The sequence below is a fragment of the Lutra lutra genome, chromosome 3 (genome assembly GCF_902655055.1).
Source record: "Lutra lutra chromosome 3, mLutLut1.2, whole genome shotgun sequence".
Classification (NCBI taxonomy): Eukaryota; Metazoa; Chordata; class Mammalia; order Carnivora; family Mustelidae; genus Lutra; species Lutra lutra.
The window spans coordinates 169,261,347-169,281,278 of NC_062280.1; the positions used below are offsets into that span (position 1 = coordinate 169,261,347).

Genomic DNA, 19,932 nt, shown 5'->3' on the forward strand with positions numbered 1-19,932 from the left:
GGCACATAGTGTTTCTTGGAAAAATAACGACTGATTGAACTTAATGTAAAAAGCTGTAAGAAATACACTAATAACCTGTAAAACTCATCTTATGAAAATATTTTCACTAATGGGAAATGCATTATTCGAACCCAAAGTCTGACTGGACAGAATGTTGTTAACTGGCCTTTTATCCTTCCAGAGTACTGAATCCAAGGAAATGAATGGAATTCGTGATGAAACTACTACTTTTGAATCAAAAGGTAAATATCACCATTTTAACTATGTTTATAATATAGAAGTCACAGCATTCAAGTTCTTCTATTATAAAAATTAATAACAAGTGAGTCCAAGAAAAACCGATCCCACTGCAAGCTGAAACTAAAAGGTTAGCACAGAGATCCTGTTGCAGCCAGGTGGAAGGGCGTTCAGTTCCAGGGTTTGAATAGTTCAGGAACTGCAAACAAAGCTTTGGCAGCCTGTCCAGGAGCTCTGAGGGCCTGTGTGTCTAAGTCAAATAAGAAAGACTGGTTTTCCTGAGGCCATTAGCCTTCTTGCTGTGGTATGTTGGCAAAGGGAATCTTAGTTAAATCTGAAACAATGAATGAGGTTTCCTTTCCGCCTTTATTGTGAAACGGACAAGTTTGCAGGCAGCTAATATCAAGTAGAGGAATGGTAATAATCATTGTTAAGCAAAGGACCCATTTGTAATGAAGAAGCAGGTGTGGTATCTGGGGAGATCTTGTATCATGGAGTTATCACTGTCTTCCTCCTTCTGTCTGTCCACAAATCATTGTTGCCTCATACTATCTACTACTCCTTAGGCATACAAAATAAATAAGAAAGATCTGGTCTACAAAGTCAGGGAAAGAGACTCAAAGAAGACCAGACTCCTCCTACCAGGAAACTAGACTCCCATCTGGCTGGGTCAGTTTTATGGCTTTGCATCTGCCTTTACCAGTTCATAATATGTTAGGTCACAGCCAAACCAAGTTTCTAAATTCCCCTTTATTGATGATTTATTTTGGTATTTAATTTCTGATAGGTAGAAGTGACTGCGTCTTAACAGATAGTGCATTCTTTATCAAAAGAGTTTTTAAAGCAAACATGATTTATTTTGGATTCCCCATGTTAAATCCAAGACACCCAGGTCCCATTCTGCCTGTGTCTCAGGCAAAGCAAACTGCTAAGACACCAGACTCATCATTAGTGACTATGTATGCATGCTAGACATTGGAGGGTTTGCTTTACACAAGTAAGCACCAACCAGTATCAAGTAATAATTGCATTTACAACTTATGAATAAACTGAAGTATATGAATCGTTTGTTATAACCTTGCAACAGATCTGTAGAAGTCAGAATGTTTCTTTTATTTTCTTTTTTTCTTGATTGGACTGAGCTCCATTTGCTTAAAGTTAGTGGCTATAAGATGTTAAACTAAGGCAAAATTCTTTAGATAGAAGAATATTTTAATTTGGACATTTGTTCTTATTTTATCTTTCTCTGGGTATTAATTTATTTTCTTGTCTAACTCCCCACTATTTCTCAGTTCATTTTTTACTTAGTAACGCAGAAACTCTTAGTTACAAACAATTCTCCTTGGACTTCTAGATTTTAGGTTGATAAACCTAAGCAAAACATTTTAGTTTCCATTTCCCTAAAGCTGTGTGATCTAGCACGGAAGATTTTTTTGGCTTCTATGAAACTATGATGCTATCTGCTAGAATTTATTAATAAAATAATTAGTTCCATTACTAATTTAGATGTAGTATAGACTACTAAAAATATGTGTCTTTGTACATTGAAATAATCCATATCTTCTATGGCTGTCAGTTTTGACATTTTTCAACTAATGCTGTGGACTAGAAAGGTGTGTCAGATACCATTTAGTTTTCCAGTGGTGAGAGATTAAAATGAAATACATGGTATTGATATATATTTTTTTTTGTATTTTTCAACTAGCATCTGAACCTATTTCTTTGAAAAACTTAAAAAGGCGATCACAATTTTTTGAACAAGGTAAACTACCAAGATAACAATTCATGTACTTTCATGGAATTGTTCCCATTCTCCACTCTGTCCTTATAGTCTTTGGTGCTGGGCACTAAGCCTTTTCAATTTGGCTGCCATTGTGACCAAGCAACGTAACCCATTTCCATTCTTTTCCTAGGGTCATCATGCTTTTCTTACAGTTCATGGGTCTACCTCTGTGGTAATGGGTCTTTGCGTGTCTTTTGTATACCTCTGGACTTTTTTTTTTCTAATTAAAAAAAGATTGAGATGCTGTTAAACACGCTTCTTTCCACTGGGTGACAGTAAGAAATGAGGAACCTCACTTACGCCTTACTGCTTCCTACAAATTGCGTAATATTAGATTACACCAACACCTGATTGTTGAACTTCTGAAAACTCTAACTCCGGCCAAAATGCTCTTTAAAAAGAGCAGAGTTGTTTCTTGCTATTGGAATGATGGCTTTGCAGTGTTCATAGGACCGCCCTGTTGACCCTGAAGTAAATTAAATGTAAATTTCGGTTGCGCTTCTGAACACGTGCATTTTGAGCCTCCCCGTGTTGGTGTAGTTGGGCTGCGCTGCCTTCTGTGCTGTGCTGCCTTGTGTGCTGTGCATGTGGCATTCCTTCCCCCTCTCACGGCTGTCGATGCCCTGTCTCATGAATGCAGTCTGAGCTGTGCTGTGCTGTCAGAACTTAAAAGTAATATCCAATATTTGAGATGCAATGGCACAGAGAGGAGTGTGCTGTAGGCGTCTAAATGTTATTGTTTCTTACTTTTAAGATGATCAAAAACCTTTACACGCTTGCCTTCTATTTACTGGACTCACAGATTAAAAAAACAAACAAACAAACAAAAAACCCGAGAAGTATTTCTTTGGGGAATTAAGGTTTCTTTTGACCATAAATAGGAGTAGCTCACCAGCTGTGCATGTACGAGGTCTATTTGTGTCAGTATCCATAGTGTTTTTGATATTTTTGTTAAATTCCTATTTTTCTACGGTAATTTAGTTGAAACACTATGATACTCCTAGCTCAAACTGGCTAACAGAAGATAATTCCTTTCTTTTCTCTAGTCTAATTTTCACTCAATTCTCTTCAACAGACTATTTTAGGGAAAAATATTTTCCTAATTCTCAAAGCAGTTTTCTTTTAAAAAAAAAATGTGTAAGTGAACAATTTATTTGACAGCTGAGGTTTCAGGAAAATTAAAAATACTGTATGATAGCATCTTTCGTGAAATTTGCTTAGTTGGTTTTTGATTTTGTTGTTTGTTTGTTTGTTTTGTTTCTGCTTTTGTTTTTTGTACTACATACACACATTCCTGTAGTACCCCCTAAGAATAAAGAGAAGAATATTAGGCCCATAGGTGTACACACGAAGTTTGAATATTTGTGCTGCAAGTAATAGGAGAGGAAGGGGAAGGATTTCCTGAACATGTTTTTGTGGTACCTTATTTAAGAAAAGTAGCTTATTAGCAAGGAGACCTGGAAAATCTGATACAGAGCTGGCATGTTAGCTTTAAGTAGTGGCAAGTAAAAACTTGGATTTGGCAGGTAATATACCATTTGAAAATCTTTTTTCTCTCCCTGTTGGGCTCAGCTGTGACATACTACCTGGTGTATTCATAAAAGAACCCTGAAACCTCTTCAGAAGACACCAGCCATCTAGCTCGAGTACCAAGGGCTAAGGGATATCTTTGGCACCCATACTTTCTCTCTCTTTGTTTTAAATGACTTCGACTTTGGAAGATGAGTAACAGATGGAATTGAAGAGAAAAACTGAGATTCTACTGCAGTTTAAGAAAAAAAAAATCACTGATTTCAGTATCCTGGCATAGAAACAGCTAATATGACTCTGTAAAAAATTATTTCATAGAAATGAAAAGACTTATGTATTTTTTTCTTCCTTTCCAACATGCTGCAACACAGGAAGCTCGGATTCTGTAGTTCCTGATGTAAGTAGCATTCATTGGTTTTTAGAACAAGTAAGGTGACTTTGGCGGGACTGAATTAGCACACACTAGCCTCACTGCTTTTCGGTTGCATAACAATTTATCAAGGGGTAGTCTTTCCAGGTTGAAAAGACCCACTTTGAAACAGAAAGCCAAACCTCCTCTGGTACCGCTTAGGCAAAGGGTGGGATGAATCATTCATGAAAGCGGAAGTGCTTCGGTAGATGACTGAATGAAGTAATATGTTCTTCCTTTGTTTGCATGTTTTCTCTTATAACTGGCTAGCTTCCGGTTCCCACCCTCAGTGCCCCGAGCCGCTGGGCGTGGGATCAGGAGGAGGAGCGGAAGCGGCAGGAGAGGTGGCAGAAGGAGCAGGACCGCCTGCTGCAGGTAGAGCAGAGTGGTGTGGGCCCACAGGAGTTCCGCTGGCTTTCCCTGCTCAGTGTCAACCGGCACCAGGAAGCAAACTAAAAAATTAGAAGCTAATAACCTCATAATTAACAAATCTTTTGCGAGGCGGCACATTTTGCATTCGTTACATTTCTATTTTGAAGCTTTTCGAGTCCTCCTTTTAAAATAATTATTTACCCGGTGTATTTTTTAGAATGTGGCACTATGGTTTTCTGGACTTTCTTATGTGTGACAGGTGTGTGGATCGTAAGGCCTTGCACCCCCTAAGCTGTGTGTGTGCTCACTCCACTGCAGGGAAATTCAGTCCCCCTAGCAGTTAGCCAGGGGCTTCACTCAATTACAACTGTGGTAAAGAGTGGCTACAGGTTCAATTCTGAGTGTCTCCCCTTTCCCGAGACCACCATTTAATTCGATATAAGCTATTTCGTACTTTAGGGATGAAAGTCCAATTGGTGAAAATAATATCACCATCTTTAAAGATTGAGGTGAAGGGTAGAGCTAGCAAAAAAGCTGGTGAAAAAGATTCCGTGTAACATCATTAATCTGTTAATTAACTAATTAACTAATATGCCATCTCTCCTTATAGGAAAAATATCAACGTGAGCAGGAGAAACTCAGGGAAGAGTGGCAAAGGGCTAAGCAGGAAGCTGAGAGAGAGAATTACAAGTACTTGAATGAGGTAGTGTTGGAACGTGCTGTGTTCTCTGTCTCAGTGAAATTATCTGGGGAATGGAAGATCCTCTGTTTCACCTGCTTTTGCCACATATTTATTTACATAAGCTCTTTGAAAAACACAATGAGCTCTGATGTATCGGAATTTTGCTCTGATGTTTCAGCCTTTCTCTTAGTTTGTCTACTGTATCATCAAATGGTTCTATTAACGAACCCTAAGTGCGTCTTTCTCCTTCGCACTTGTATTTCCCCCACGTGCGGCTTTGGTAGCGATTAAAGGAAACCCCGGCCAACACTCAAACAGAACACGGGTAAATGAAATTGTGACGATGCACAGATTCGGACGGGCTTCTCTTTCCCCCTGGTCACACAGGAGCGAATGGTCCTGAGCTCAAACAGCATTTCTCTGCCCACGCGGGAGCCCACCGCGGCCGCCTGGGAAGCCTCCTGGGGTGAGGGGTCCAAGTCGTCCGACCAGGAAGGTAGCCGAGCAGGGGAAGAGGAGACGAGAGAGCCGCCCAAGGACGACGCAGAGGAGGACCAAAGGAAGAAGCTGCAGGAGCGCCTGGCTCTTGAGGAAGAGAGGAAACTGAGGGAGCAACAGTGTCAGCAAGAGCAGGAGCAGAAGTGGCAGCAGGAGGCGGCCCAGGAGCAGACCCGCCCGGCAGAGAGAGAGAGGGAGACTTCAGTCAAGATATACCAGTATAGAAGGTTTGTGCTGCCACCGGAGCACACTGCGATGTGTTCACGTTGGCTCCGCTTCCTGGTTGGTCTCTACCATCCATTTGCTACACAAGCGTTACATGGTAGAGCAGGTCCTGTCCCCTTACAGCTGTTCAGACGGCTTCCTGTCACATTAGAGTACCGCCCGGGTCCTCGCGGTGACCTCGGAGGCGCACACGAGCTGGATCTGGACCCCGTGGTCTACTTGACTTCCCACCGCTCTTCCCCTCCCTCCGTCTGTTCCAGCCACACCGGTCTCCTTTTTCCTGCTTGAAAATGTCCAATGCATTCTGCCCCTGAACGCTGGCAGTTTTTAGTCCCTGTCCTTGCAGAGGCCTTCCCTCACCTCTTTCCTTGTCTTCTCATCTTCTTTGAGTCTCTGTTCATACGTCACCTTCTCAGACTTTCCAGGATACCTCGTCTAAAACATGTGCCCTTTCCCCACACCGTTTCCCACATGCCTTACCATGTTTTATGTTCCATATTTGTCTGGAACCCTGAAATGTAAGAATGACATTTAATACTCTTTTTGTTCTGTTTGCTTCTGTAGCCCAGCCCTAGAACAGCAGCAGGCACTCCCTCTACAGGATGAGTGAATTGCAAATGTCTGTTGGTATCAGTGGGTCTTCTTTCTGCAGTGATTGATCAAAATGCTTTTGTATATTTAGTTTTCAACCCAGAGACCATCTCATGAAGAGACTAGAATAACTTTGTTCGGATGTCAATTTCTCTAACTCAGGAAGAGTGTTAAAGTCCAATATGTTGACCATAAACTCTTCTTTCTTTCTTTTAGACCTGTTGATTCCTATGACATACCAAAGAGAGAGGAAAAATCTTCAGGGTTGCTTCCTAGTGACAGGTATGTGGGACATTTTGTTGTAATTTCATTGGAATAATAGATGAACATTTGAGGGCTCGCCTCGATGTATTTTAGAACTATTTCAGCTCTTGATCTTTTGTGGGATATAAAGAGATCTTGCTGGTTGACCTTTGTATGGACTAACTTTTGCTGTGTAACCTGCTACCCCTCAACTTAGTGATTTCACATGATTTTGTGGGTATTTTGGGCTGATCCTAACTGGCAGTTCTTCTAGTTGATCAGGCGCCTCACACATCTCCTACTAGTTTACTAGGCAGCTCTGCTTTGGGAGTTGGCTGTAAGCTGGAACAGTGAGAACAATTAGGCCATGTGCTTCCAAGATCCAGCAAGCCAGTGCAGTCTCATATACATGGGGGCTGAGCAGAGAAGACAGAACTAACGAGAGGAAGCAAGGTGCCTTGTAGTCTACATTCTGAACTGGCCCACCATGCTTCTGTCACATTCTGTTACCTAGAGTAAAATCACAGGCCAGCCCAAGTTCACAGAACAGAGAAAAATTTTACCTCTTTACGGGAGGAGCCACAGTGCAAGGGGAATGGACAGAGGGTAGAATTGTGTTCATTTTGTGCAACTGCCTTAATTTTTATTTTAAAGAGGTTGTAAGCAACGGCATCAGCTTGCCCCAAATGAAGTTAACATGTGGACACCTGAAATGAGAATGTGGCTTTCTCTTAGTCTGTTGAGAAGTACTGGTCAATTCCAGTACATGTTAGCTATATCTTAAAATTTCCTGAGACATAAATTTAATGTTTCAAAGTAATTTTTAAAATACTTTGCTGTTTTGAAATCACTAAGGACTTCTGAACAGACTCTGTCTATAAATACCCAGTGTATGACCATTAATTTGTGTTTTCAGAGCTGACATTTCTTCCCCAGGAAGTTTACCTTAGAGATATGGAAAGACTCGTCTCTATGGGCAATCAGGCTGACTGAGTGGGACTCCTAGTAGGGAAAATTAATATATAGATAGTAATGGGCTGATATTAAGCTAAAAAAAATTTTAGTGATGGATGCTCTTATTTATATTGAAGATTTCTGGGTAACTGTGGATCATTAAAACTGTGTATCTGCCTTGTTAAAAATATGCATTTATATATATATTTAAATAGTCTTTGTTTATGTTAGCTTATAACCTGGAGAAAATAATTACACTGCAGTGGAAAATGTAACAAATCCTGGAAAATATAGAATGCTGCTAGGCAGTTGTGGTAGAATAGGCCTTCGAGGTGTTAAGGGGTATGGCTGGACATTTTGTAATAAAAATCATTTTCTGTGTTAATACAAGTGAAACCATTCATGAAAGTTGCCACCAATTGTGATTACTTTATTATGGATTATACTTTATTATATGTTGTATGTATGTACATATGTGTTGTATGCATGTAGGTGTGCAATGTATAGATATGATAATGTACATTATTCATTATCACCACTATTGTTTGAAGTTATGGTGCTTAGTAGAGTGAGGATGAGACCTGCCTAGACTGATTCAGAAACTTCAATGTTGTCATTACAAAACCCGGCGTCTCTAGAGGTTGCCCATGCCTCTTGGCATAGCCAAGGTAGCATTTGGTCAGTGGCTGTTTGGGAAGAAGTGTCCAAAAGGTTGAGTTCTCGGCCTTTGGGCACCATGAAGGAAGAGATAGTATGATATTAGGTTATCTGATGACAGATCCTTGGTACAGCTTATGTGATTGAGATCTGGAAGGGAATCAAAGTGTACAAATTGGTTAAAAATCATAGACTTAATCATCCTACAAACTGGAGAGGGTCTTCATATGTTCTTCCCGTGCTCTTCTCTTATTTAGAGACATCTACCTTGTACAACATGAAAAATTACTTATTAAGAAGGTAAATGTAGCTTTCCACAGATATAGGAAATAAATCAACTGCTTTTTAAAGTAATATCTTTGGTGTTCTTACATCATACATGTAAAAAATATGTTCTTGGGGCACCCGGGTGGCTCAGTCATTAAGCGACTGCCTTCGGCTCAGGTCATGATCCCAGGATCCTGGGATGGAGCCCTGCATCAGGCTCCCTGCTCGGTGGGAAGCCTGCTTCTCCCTCTCCCACACTCCCTGCTTGTGTTCCCTCTCTCACTGTGTCTCTCTCACTCTCTCACTGTTGTCAAATAAATACATAAAATCATAAAAAAGATGTTTTTAAGGAGATGTCTATAATATGTTGTGTTTTGTGTTGTAGGAACAAATCCAGATCCACAACTGAGCTGGATGATTACCCTACAAATAAAAATGGTAAATGTGAATTTTTTTTCCAAATTCTTCAGCATAGTTGTTTGCTTATGCTATCGCAGGTTATGATCAGTATTTTTAAAGTCAATATAGTTCAGATTCATTAAGATTATGTAATTAGAATACCAGGTCTTTTTAACATTTGTGTATAAAAACAAAGCTATCTTATGCTTATTTTGGCTTTACTTTATAATGGAGGGAGTACTGGGAGAGTAAAATGGTTTTAAATAGCTAATGAAACATTTGGAAATTTTTCAGTGTTATTGGTAGTTTTGTATAGATCTTATCTTGCAGCCAAGGAAATGGGACAGAAAAGTTTTCTGCAGAATAACACGGGACTTAAAAATTGCTTATAAACTTGAAATTATACATTTAAGTGTCAAGATGTCCAAAAGTCCAAAATGATAATGATTTCGCTAAACATTTAAGTGTCAAGATGTCCAAAAGTCCAAAATGATAATGATTTCGCTAACCTGGCAAAAATGGTTTGGAACCTGATATTGTTAGTATAAAATGTATTTTTAGGAATGCATGTAGCTGAAGTTATGTAACTAAGGAGGAAAAAACCACGAAGCAAAAAGCATCATTTTAAGCAGGGTTTGCATATGAGGTTTTGGGCAAAGCAGGGTGCTTGCTGGTCAGTTATATAAATGAATGAAGGTCCAGGTGAGGATTGGGGTGAATTGGGTAGACGTGACCACGGAGCAGAGAGCCACGTGGGAGAATGCAAGCTTGCCCCTGCCATATGGAGAATGCAAGTCCAGTGTTTCTGGGGTCAAAGAGAAGTTAAAAACAATGTAGATTTTCGTGTTATCTTTTAAGTGCTAACAAGGATAAATAAAATTTAAAGCCCTCTGTGAGCCAAACCACACATCTGCAGGCCTAAATGGTCAGGTGGCAGCTAGTGTGTAACCTCCAGTTAAAGCTTGTAGAATTTAGTTTCTAGTAGGTTCTATGATCACTCCTCTTTAACTCTTAGGAGCTTCCATTATCTGATCCTAGTTTAAATTTCCAGCTCTTCTGCTCTTTTTCCTTTTAGGGACCCTTAGGTAAAACCAGAACTTTCTCTTTTGCAGTTGGCAATTGAGATGCTTTCGGATCTGGTTGCTCTGGTCTCTCTTGTTTGAATTTCTGGGTTTCTTTTCCTGTGAATTTGCCTCTGGCCACCATTAAAAGCAAACTTTCAAGTTCTACAATCCTCTGTATGTGTTTTCTTCCCTCTACTAACCCTAAGCTCTTGAATAGAAGGCAGTGAACTTAAGAAATATGTTACTGAAAAACTTGGTTATGGCAATAAGTCACATTTAAAGTAGAAAATATTTCATTTAAAATATGACCAAGTTGATAAGCTGTGGGCACCCACTCAGGTAAATATAGGTGAGCGTGAGAAAACGTTGGCCTTGTTCACTGCTTGCTGGAAGATGAACTAAGGCAGAGATGCACCGTGAATTTTAAAAAACGAGCAATAGCAGTAAATCTGGAGAGTGAAAGGAAACAAATCCTTAGATGGAATTCTCTAATCCAAATCTAAGGGGGAAGAGATTTCAACATTATGGAAGTCTTACCCAAATCAGAAATTAATCGCAAATCCAACGAAACAAAGCCTTCAGGACAAAACCTAACTGAATTGTCATGCATGTATTCAACATCCGAATTATAGCTTCGTCAGTTTCTGAAAGGACAAACAAGCTTGATAATAGTCCTTGGTTAACATGTGGGTTACTTGGATATTTTTCAGTTTCACAAAAGCTATTTCAGTGATTGAGTGTGATCTCATTCCTACAATTTGGTCATTACTTATTCTAGAACTTACATCATGAAGACTCGAGTAAGTTGGCAGGAGATGCAGGCATAGGTGTCTTGCTCTCCCCAAGGGGAGTGTCAGTTTTTGAACACATTGTCACAGCAAGTTTTCGATGAGTGTGTGTCTGATTGATTTACTTTCGGAAGGAAGGGACAAGTGGAAGAGAAACGATATCTAGACGAGCACTTTGTAACTTGATAGCGCTGAAGTCAGTGCTGGTTGTTTCCTTTTTGGGCAGCCTCCTTAAGTCTTCCGGAGCATGCTCTGTGGCGTGCCTCTGGGTGTGGTACTGGCATTTCCAGGAATAGCAGACTTTACTTTTATGTTCCCATGCAGCAGTCTCATTGAGAACTGATGTTAGCATATGTGTACAATGTCACATCTTTTGCTACATTGTATTTGGAGATTTAACCACATTCCCCCCCTCCTTTAATAATGTGCTAATCCTACAGCTTCTGATGTGTTTTTAATTTAGGAGGCAATAAATATTTAGACCAAATTGGGAGCACTAGCTCATCACAGAGGAGTTCCAAGAAGGAACAAGTCCCATCGGAAGCAGAATTAGAGAGACAACAAATTCTTCAAGAAATGAGGAAGAGAACATCTCTTCTCAATGACAGCAGCTGGATCCGACAGCGCAGTTCCAGCGTAAATAAAGAGCCCATTTGTCTACCTGGGATTATGAGAAGGTGCGGGCCGTTTTAGGACTTATATCCTCTTCTGTGCTCTGAAGCAGATGTTTAGTTTCTAGACACGCTGGTTACCCTGGACAGGAGAGATGTCATAATTTCTTGTCTTATCTGAGGTTGAGCGGAGAGGGGAAAGTACAGTGAATGCCATCAGGCATATATTATCCAGTGCGTATCAAGTGCCCCCACGATATGCCTGTTACTTGTCTCTGTCATCTGACTTGGTCTGGGGACAATGTTTGGAGGCAGGGGTAGTGATGCTCTTTTTCCATATGGAGAAATGGTGGCTCAGGTCCAGAATGCACTTGGACAAAACCACATGGCCATAGGTTGCAGAGTGGAATGTGGAACTCTGACATATGGTTCAAGCACTTGAATGTCCTTCCTTGAAAAATAAAATTAAGCCTCTTTTTATTTATAATGAGATAATGGTTTGATTGGAATCAAGATAATAGTGTTCATAAAGTACGAAACCCAATTTTTGAAACTTCAAGAAAAATATGTAGATATAAACTAATTAGAGATGAGAAGATGAATATTCTAAAAGATGTATCTTGGGTAAATGAATACTGAAACTACTTTTATTTAGTATTTTCAGAAGTGACAAACTGAGGAAAATCTATAACATGTTCAAAAGGGCTAGTGTACAAGTAACTTTTGTAAAGCAGTAAATAAAGTGTGATGACTTTATAGAAACATAGATAGGTGATATGAGCAGAAGTGTTTACAGAAAAAGAAACTAAGTCAGTAAACATTTAAAAGATCAGCACTTCTGGTGCGCCTGGGTGGCTCAGTGGGTTAAAGCCTCTGCCTTTGGCTGAGGTCATGATCCCAGGGTCCTGGGATTGAGCCCCGAATCAGGCTCTCTGCTCCATGGAGACCCTGCTTCCTCCTCTCTCTGCCTACTTGTAGTCTCTCTCTCTGTCAAATAAATAAATAAAATCTTTAAAAAAAAATCAGCACTTCTCCTAAAACAACAATCCCATGTCTCGTTATGAGATTTGTAGATTTAAATGATTGACTCACTCAATCCAGTATTGACAGTGGTATAAGGAAACAGGAGTTCTTGTCCCTAGTTGAGTGGAAAGTTTTTCGGTATTTACTAAGCAAAAGTTTTTATGTCCATACCCTGTGAGCAGTTTAGTTCCTGACACTTTATATTCTGAATGGATTTGGATAAGTATGCAGAGATATGTCAAAGGATATGTGCTTAAATATTATTGGCAATAGCAAAAAAGAAAAGAAGCAGAGTATCTATTAATAAGAGTACTTAGCACTTGCTAAATAAAGAGCGGCACATGGATCAACCCACTAAGTTTTGAGGCGGCAGACGATACGGCAATGCCTCTTTCTTTTATCGTTGTATTCGTATTCTGCCTTATCACAATTTGTATCAAAATTGACTGGACAGCTCTTTGGATGATGTTGGTGGGTCCCTTGGACAGTTATAGTCCTTTTGAACTGGGGTTGACAAAATTTTTTTTGGTATGAAGGACCAGATAGTAAATAATTTTGGCTTTGTAGGCCACGTCAGTCTCTATCACATATTCTTTGTTGTTGTTGTTATTTTTATGACCGTTTGAAAATTAAAAATGCCCTTAGCTCACGATTTGTACATCTCCTGACGGTGAGCCATAAATTGCTGAACCCCTGATGCTGATGCTGCCCTGAGAGCTCATCGGGGGCTGTTGGTCGGGAGCTTCTGCTTCCTCATGCCCTCTCCACACAGCTGCTTGGGCTGCCTCATGACATGGCACCTGGATCCAAAGAGGAAGCCTTGCAGACGAATAAGCCCTAATGGACCAGTGTTTATCAAACCTCCATCTGTATCATGTTTGCTAATGTCCCATTGGTCTAATATGTCACATGGCCAAGAGAGAATCAGTGGGAGGGGACCACACAGTGGCAGGGATGCCAGGAGGATGATTCCCTGGGGGCCTCTGAAGTACCATCCATCGCATGAACTGACATGAAGATAGCTCTAGGATAACATCGTACCTGGAAGAAAGAGAGTCATACAGAGTATGCATTGTAGAGTAGTCCCATTTGTTTAAGAGTGTTAAACTCATGAACACATTACAGATGTATATAGACATGACTCTACTCATGTCAGTTGGTCTCTCTATGAAAATCTGTGTGTAAACAGAAAAAGTCCAGAAGTTAACCTGTGGTCACCTCTGGGAATTAGGGCAGGTAAATTGTGATAAGTGAGGGTGGAGGGAAATTTTATTCTTCCCTCAGATACCCTTCTATATTGTTTGGGTCTTTCTCATCAAGATGAGGTAGTTAGTATTTCTGTAATTTTAAAAGAAAAAAAATACATATTTTGAACTTGGGATAAAAGATCAAGTTTTAAATGTAATAACAAAATTGACCTGTTAGAAATAAACCATTTATAATTTGGAATCAATCTCTGTAGATCAGAATTGATGTAAGCACGTGATTTAGAGAGATTTTCTGAAAGTTATATTTAAATCTGAAATTGTCCCCAATTAAATATAACTTTCTGAAAGTTATATTTAAATCAGTTTTTGAGCTAAACTCTATTTTATTTTTCAATGATTTTTGGGCATCTTTTTCATTTGTTTATTTGAGAGAGAGAGAGAGAGAAAGACAGTGAAAGAAAGCAGGGAGAGAGAATAGAGGGAGAGGGAGAGAGAATCCCAAGCAGACTCTGCACTGAGTGTGGAGCCCGATGCGGGGCTTGATCCCAGGACCCTGAGATCACAACCTAAGCAGAAACCCAGAGTCATCCACTTAACTAAGCCACCCAGGTGCCCCAGTTCTATTTTAAATGCATATTCAGTTCAAGGGGAGTGGTTGATGAATGCTTCTATGAGATGTACATTAGACAGTTGATTAAATTCAGGGTTTGGGGTGAGTGAGGACTACACAGTAGGAATGGTCTGGATTATTCTGAAATCAGGGAGACACTGGTTTGAAAGCCAGTTCTACCACCAAATAGCTCTTTCTCATATGGGCAAGTTAACTTCCATGAGATAGCCCCCCACCCCCCAAAAATACCTGCCTATAGTGAAGATTAAATGAGTCAAAAATTTTGTGACCATGTTTAGTCTAATACCTGACATATGTAAGTGTCTAAAGTGGTTTTTTTTTTTTTTTGGTTGGGTTTTAAAAATTAAGATTGATGTGTCTGATCTGTTGAAGATTTAAAGAAGGAATGTATGTCTTTATAGTAATTTATTTAAAAATTTTTTTTAGTATTTTTTAGTATTTAGTATTTTTTTGTTTTTTTTTTAATTTTTAAAATATTTTTTATTTATTTAACAGACAGAGACCACAAGTAGGCGGAGAGGCAGGCAGAGAGAGAGGAGGAAGCAGGCTCCCAGCTGAGCAGAGAGCCTGATGTGGGGCTCGATCCCATGACCCTGAGACCATGACCTGAGCCGAAGGCAGAGGCTTAACCCACTGAGCCACCCAGTTGCCCCAGTATTTAGTATTTTTTATAGTATTTTTTTTTTAGTATTGTCTTTCCCAGTTTGGTGTTTTTTCTTTAAGCACCAAGTGAAAAAAATAAGCATAAATTAAGATTAATTGAAACATCGTGATTCTGATGAAAAGAAACTTTAGTTATTGAAGGTAACTTTATATGTAACTGTTAGATTAATACCTACTTAACAAAACATAAAATGGATGTTTTAGGGACTATAATGATATATGGATTCTAGCTCAATGTATTATATAATCTTAATTAACTCTTTCCATGTTTCAGAGGTGAATCTCTAGATAACCTGGATTCCCCAAGATCCAATTCTTGGAAACCATCCCCTTGGCTCAATCAGTCTTCAGGAGTCCGTGCTTCTTCCTCCGTTCAAGACTTCAGTCGCCCCCCGCCTCAGCTGGTGTCCACCTCAAACCGGGCCTACATGCGCAATCCATCCTCCAGCATCCCCCCTCCTTCAGCGGGGTCTGTGAAGACCACCACTGCGCCTTCCCCCACACCACGCAGCCATTCTCCTTCAGCATCGCAGCCGAGCTCCCAGCTACGCAATAGGTGAGCACCTTAGTCTCAGGGAGATTTTTTCATTAAAATTTCCCCCAAAGTCTTGTCCAAATTTTCTAGTGAAAACCAAAAACAAGCCTTTTGGAATCTATGAAATTCAGTGTTTCTTTACCAAAATCGATTAAAGCCTTCATAATGGTTTTCCATGCTACCCCAAGAGCATTTATAGGTGTCTCGTGAAGCCATGGGAGACCTTTAAAATGTGTACCTTGTTGCCACTGTCTCGTTTGCTTTTGCTTGTGGTCAGTGCAGACATACTCGTATTATTCTCAGTGTGGAAGCTTAAAAATACACAGTAGCTTTGTGAATGCATTTGCAATTTATGAATAAAAGCAGCATTGTAAAATGTTTGATTTTTATTGAGGCTGTAGTATAAACTCGTTTTATAGGAACTGAGTTGAAAAGGAAAGCATTATAATCAAGCTCCATTGTCTGTGGAACTTTTAACAAGCTGGGTAGAGAAATGTTAAGTAGTTAGATACTGCTCTTTTTGTTTGTTTGTTTGTTTTGTTTCTGATTTTCAAAACCGTTGCTGGCTTCTTATCTAGTTTGCCAACATTCTGCTCAGACTACGTCTGCTGAATTCTATAGGTTATATGCTGCAGGAACTGGGGAAGAGTTATAGCTCTAGGTCTTGACTCAACTTGTCTTTTGATGTGGAGTAAAGCCCAGATATCAACATGTGTTGGGGTTTGAGGTTTGGGTAGCTTCTCTACAGACCATCAGTGCTTCGTGAAGCCATATTCAGCAGTGTTTCTGCTCTTGTCCGAAGGGAGTGCTCTTGGCTTATGGGATTTTGCAAGTGAAATTCTGAAAAGTAAAAACACAGTGATAAGTACTGGAATTTTTTTTTAGCTGTCAAGGGATTTTGTTAGGAAAACATATCCATCTAAAATAATGTTGCTTGTACCAGGATCTCTAAAATGTGTATCATGGGATTTGAACTAGGAAGGGGCGCAAATGTGTGGTAAATGTTGGGCAGAGATGAAGGCTCCCAAGTAGGAGGGAGGCCGAGGAGAGAGTGTGCATTTGCTTACTGAGTTCCACCATAGGAGGACAGATGGGACACAGGCTGTTGGCTTTTCTGCCCTGGGAAGGTCTCTGTCTTGGAGGTTGCTCTCTTGTGTGAGGCACTTGGCAGTTCTGTACTTTCACTGTCACTAACCTGTGCCAGTACTGTGGGATGCAGTGGTACTAAGTGACCTTTACCTTCCCACCTGGGAAGACTTGCAGGAGAGACTTGCATCCAAAGGAGTGTAGACACCCTCCATACTTGTGTCCATGATAGCTGTCAGCCACTTGTCATCTTCTCCCAGAGGCAGTCCGGGAAGCCAGAGACACCCCCAGGAAAGCACTGTTCCTGCTGTGTCACTAGAAGAGCCTGTGAATGAGGAGGAGGATGGGAAAATAAGGTTAGGATGGTAGAAAAAGCATGTAGTGCCTTTTGGGTGGAGCTGGGGCTGCTCTCCTAGCTTCCTGACGGGTGTGACAGGAGTGTGGCCTGGCTTTGGCTGGCGAACTGGCTGGGTTAGAGGAGGGAAAGACTCATGCTGAATACAGATGTGATCTCAGGAGAATAACGTCAGGAGTTAGGGAATGGACTAATTACACTGAAATTGTTAATTTACACGAGTAGGTGTCAAGAGTTTCTGAACCATCACAGAGCTCTTTCAAGGTACAACATAGCATGCTTTGATTGGTTGGTGACAGTTTTCCTCCCACAGATCTATACTTTCCTAAATAATTATTAATTAATGTCAATGCCAGAGTGTGATTTTAAGTAACCTTGATTCGCGCCGATGAAAGCCTCCCTTCCATTCTCGTTCCGCGTCTAGGTCAGTCAGTGGGAAGCGCGTGTGCTCCTACTGTAATAACATTCTGGGCAAAGGAGCTGCCATGATCATCGAGTCCCTGGGTCTTTGTTATCATTTGCATTGTTTTAAGGTGAGACCAAGATGAACAGCCTGCAGGTCCGCAAAGCTTTGCTTGGAGAGCGCATGGCTTCTTGACGCGCTGGGTGTGAATGTCCCACTAACAAACTCGGTGCTACATTTTGTCAGTCTGTGCTGCACTTTGAATCGCAAATTGCCTGTTTTCAAATCTTGAACCTAGTCACAAAAATTAAATCCTGAAACACTATGCACTCCTGGTCTTCAGTCTGTTAAGATTCTGTGAGTAAAATTTACAGCTTATAAATCCTTTCTTTAACATGCTGTCATAGGCCTGCTTGAAATATAATTTACCAGCATTATTAATGGCATGGGGACATGCAATTGGGAGTGTCCGGAACCGTAGCTTTGATAGGGAGAGTATGTAATGAAGAGTATCATCAAACATTTTTACGATTGCAAAGCCTGCTTACACCTTATGGGATTTGCACAAAAGAACTAAGCCTGTAATTACTTTATTTTGTCTTTAGAGACCCCTCCCTATGTGATTCTAGAACTTGCATTGGGCTAGAAAGAGATCCTGGTTCTTATCTCTTGAGTCCCGCAGAGCACAGCTTGTTTAAGCTTGCGTACCGCTGCCTTGAGCAGCTCCTGGGCAGAGCAGAACCAGTCCAAATAACCAGCGTTTGAGCATGTGCAACCAAAATACACAGCCTGGAAGTGCAGGTGCCGTGTGCAAACACTCGCCAGGCGGGGGCCACAGGCCACCGGGCATTGTCCACCTCAGCGGACAGTGCCAGAACCCCACTCCTCATTCATTCTCTAGTTCTTCCCTGTGAGGCCTTATCCTCTCACATTCTGCCGCAAGAAATGAAGACTCAATTCTTTCAAGCCAATCAGCAGATCAGTTTTACTCTTTTGGTATATTTAGAATGATCATTTTGGCTCTTAAAATTAGACTTATGAATTCTTTAATGTCTCCTCTGGCAGGCTTGATTTTAGTCTACTAATTATCTTTGGGGCTTTTCTTTTTTTTTTCTTTCTTTCTTTCTTTTTTTTTTTTCCTCTTTGCTGAAACATAGCTAAGAGCTTAGAAGCTGCATTCTGCTCAGTTTCTCCCCCCTGCTGGGAGTGCTGCCGGAGTTTGCGAACTGACTGACTGTGGTGGTTCTTTCTTTTCCCTCAGTGTGTGGCCTGTTCGTGTGACCTCGGAGGCTCCTCTTCAGGAGCTGAAGTCCGAATCAGAAACCACCAGCTCTACTGCAACGACTGCTATCTCAGATTCAAATGTAAGAGAGCAAATCAGGGAGAAAATTTCTTGTCTTTTAAGGAGGCCACGGGTTCCTATGCATTTCCCTGAACCTGCAGCCGTGTCCCCCTCCGGCTCCCTGCCTTAGAATTCCAGGCTTTAGGAAGCTTTGTGTGTCGCTGCCCCCGCCCCCCGCCGCCCTTTCAAAGTGGGTATGGTGAGTGGGTCAAGGCTCCAGACTCCAGCCATGCTAGGGAGGCTTGAGGGGCCGAGGGGTTGGAGAGGGATGCCTGCCTGAGTCAGGACGGCCTCCTCTGCTATCTGCTGTGTGTGTGGAAAAACTTCTAATGATGTGAGGCTATCAATAAACTTAGACAGTTTAAAATGACCCTTCTGTGTAGACTGTACTCTGGTTCATGGCTAGGAATCAGTCCCTCATTATCAGCAGATTCCTGTTGCTTCACAGTGGGCTTTGCTTCTGTGATTTAGAACATGACCTTGAAACTTGAAACACCGTGGTCTGACAGAAGGACTGGGGAACAGCTTGTGCTTTGCTACTCTATAAGCCTGTGTTAGTATGATTAATATTTTTAAAAGGAGAACACGAATTCTGATTATATGGTGTTTCGGTGTCACTTTTGGGAAAACTGAGTTTTTCAAAAACTTGACATGCTCATCTGTGTCTAAGCATGTTTTCGTTTGTGTGTTATAAAACCTAGGATAGCTCCAATGTATTGCATATTGCTTTAGCCACGTAAAGACAACCATTACTGCTGTTGATACTTTGAAACTTGATGGTGGTAACATGTGTTTCTTCCTTATTGTGAAAGGGTGTTACAAGTGGTATCAGCAAACCATTTGCTTTTGAACTCTGAGGTATTTATATGGCCCTTTATGTGAAGAGTGCTTTGAAAACGGTTTCAGCCCAGTCAACTCTCTTTTATCTGTCAGTGGGATGGGAACCTTCTCTCCCTGGCATCCAGTTCTTTTCTGGATGCGACCACTGAGGTTGGAGAGCGGCAAGGCTGGGCATCCAACGGCGGGAGTGTGTGTATGTGTGTGCACTTTTCTCTTTTGAATCAAATTCCCAGGCCAAATAGAACTGATTTTTGGAATATTCAGGGGGAAATTGCCCATGCCTTTGCTCTCCTCCAGTACAAATAATAGAGAGTTGAGTGTAACTTATTTCTCTGTCAGCAGTTTATTTTAACTTAATTTTTGCAAAGAAAGGATTTTAGAACCGAGGCTGTGATTTGTTTGCCTAGCTTTATCCCAAGTGAGTACAAGGTCTTTCTACCTCACGGGGCCATTCTCTGAGTGATGACTGCTATACCCAGGGTGGCGATATCCAACTATTTCTCTATCCTAAGTATTTTTCTTTTTTTCTCCTTGCC

At 40.8% G+C, this 19,932-nt stretch overlaps 1 protein-coding gene across 14 annotated transcripts in view; it reads left to right on the forward strand.

Moving 5' to 3' along the window:
• The window catches only part of LMO7 (LIM domain 7), a 130,932-nt gene that overhangs the window by 110,209 nt on the left and 791 nt on the right, over positions 1–19,932 (forward strand). For 8 of the 14 annotated variants that reach the window (XM_047720143.1, XM_047720147.1, XM_047720148.1 and 5 more), the window contains 13 exons: positions 182–242; positions 1,943–1,999; positions 2,151–2,192; positions 3,922–3,947; positions 4,230–4,334; positions 4,942–5,034; positions 5,401–5,738; positions 6,544–6,609; positions 8,834–8,886; positions 11,163–11,376; positions 15,110–15,391; positions 17,236–17,344; positions 18,476–18,578. In XM_047720143.1, the coding sequence (XP_047576099.1) occupies positions 182–242; positions 1,943–1,999; positions 2,151–2,192; positions 3,922–3,947; positions 4,230–4,334; positions 4,942–5,034; positions 5,401–5,738; positions 6,544–6,609; positions 8,834–8,886; positions 11,163–11,376; positions 15,110–15,391; positions 17,236–17,344; positions 18,476–18,578 (1,549 nt within the window). The remainder of the gene's footprint in view (positions 1–181; positions 243–1,942; positions 2,000–2,150; positions 2,193–3,921; positions 3,948–4,229; positions 4,335–4,941; positions 5,035–5,400; positions 5,739–6,543; positions 6,610–8,833; positions 8,887–11,162; positions 11,377–15,109; positions 15,392–17,235; positions 17,345–18,475; positions 18,579–19,932) is intronic. The other 6 variants (XM_047720146.1, XM_047720151.1, XM_047720156.1 and 3 more) reach the window with 3 other exon arrangements.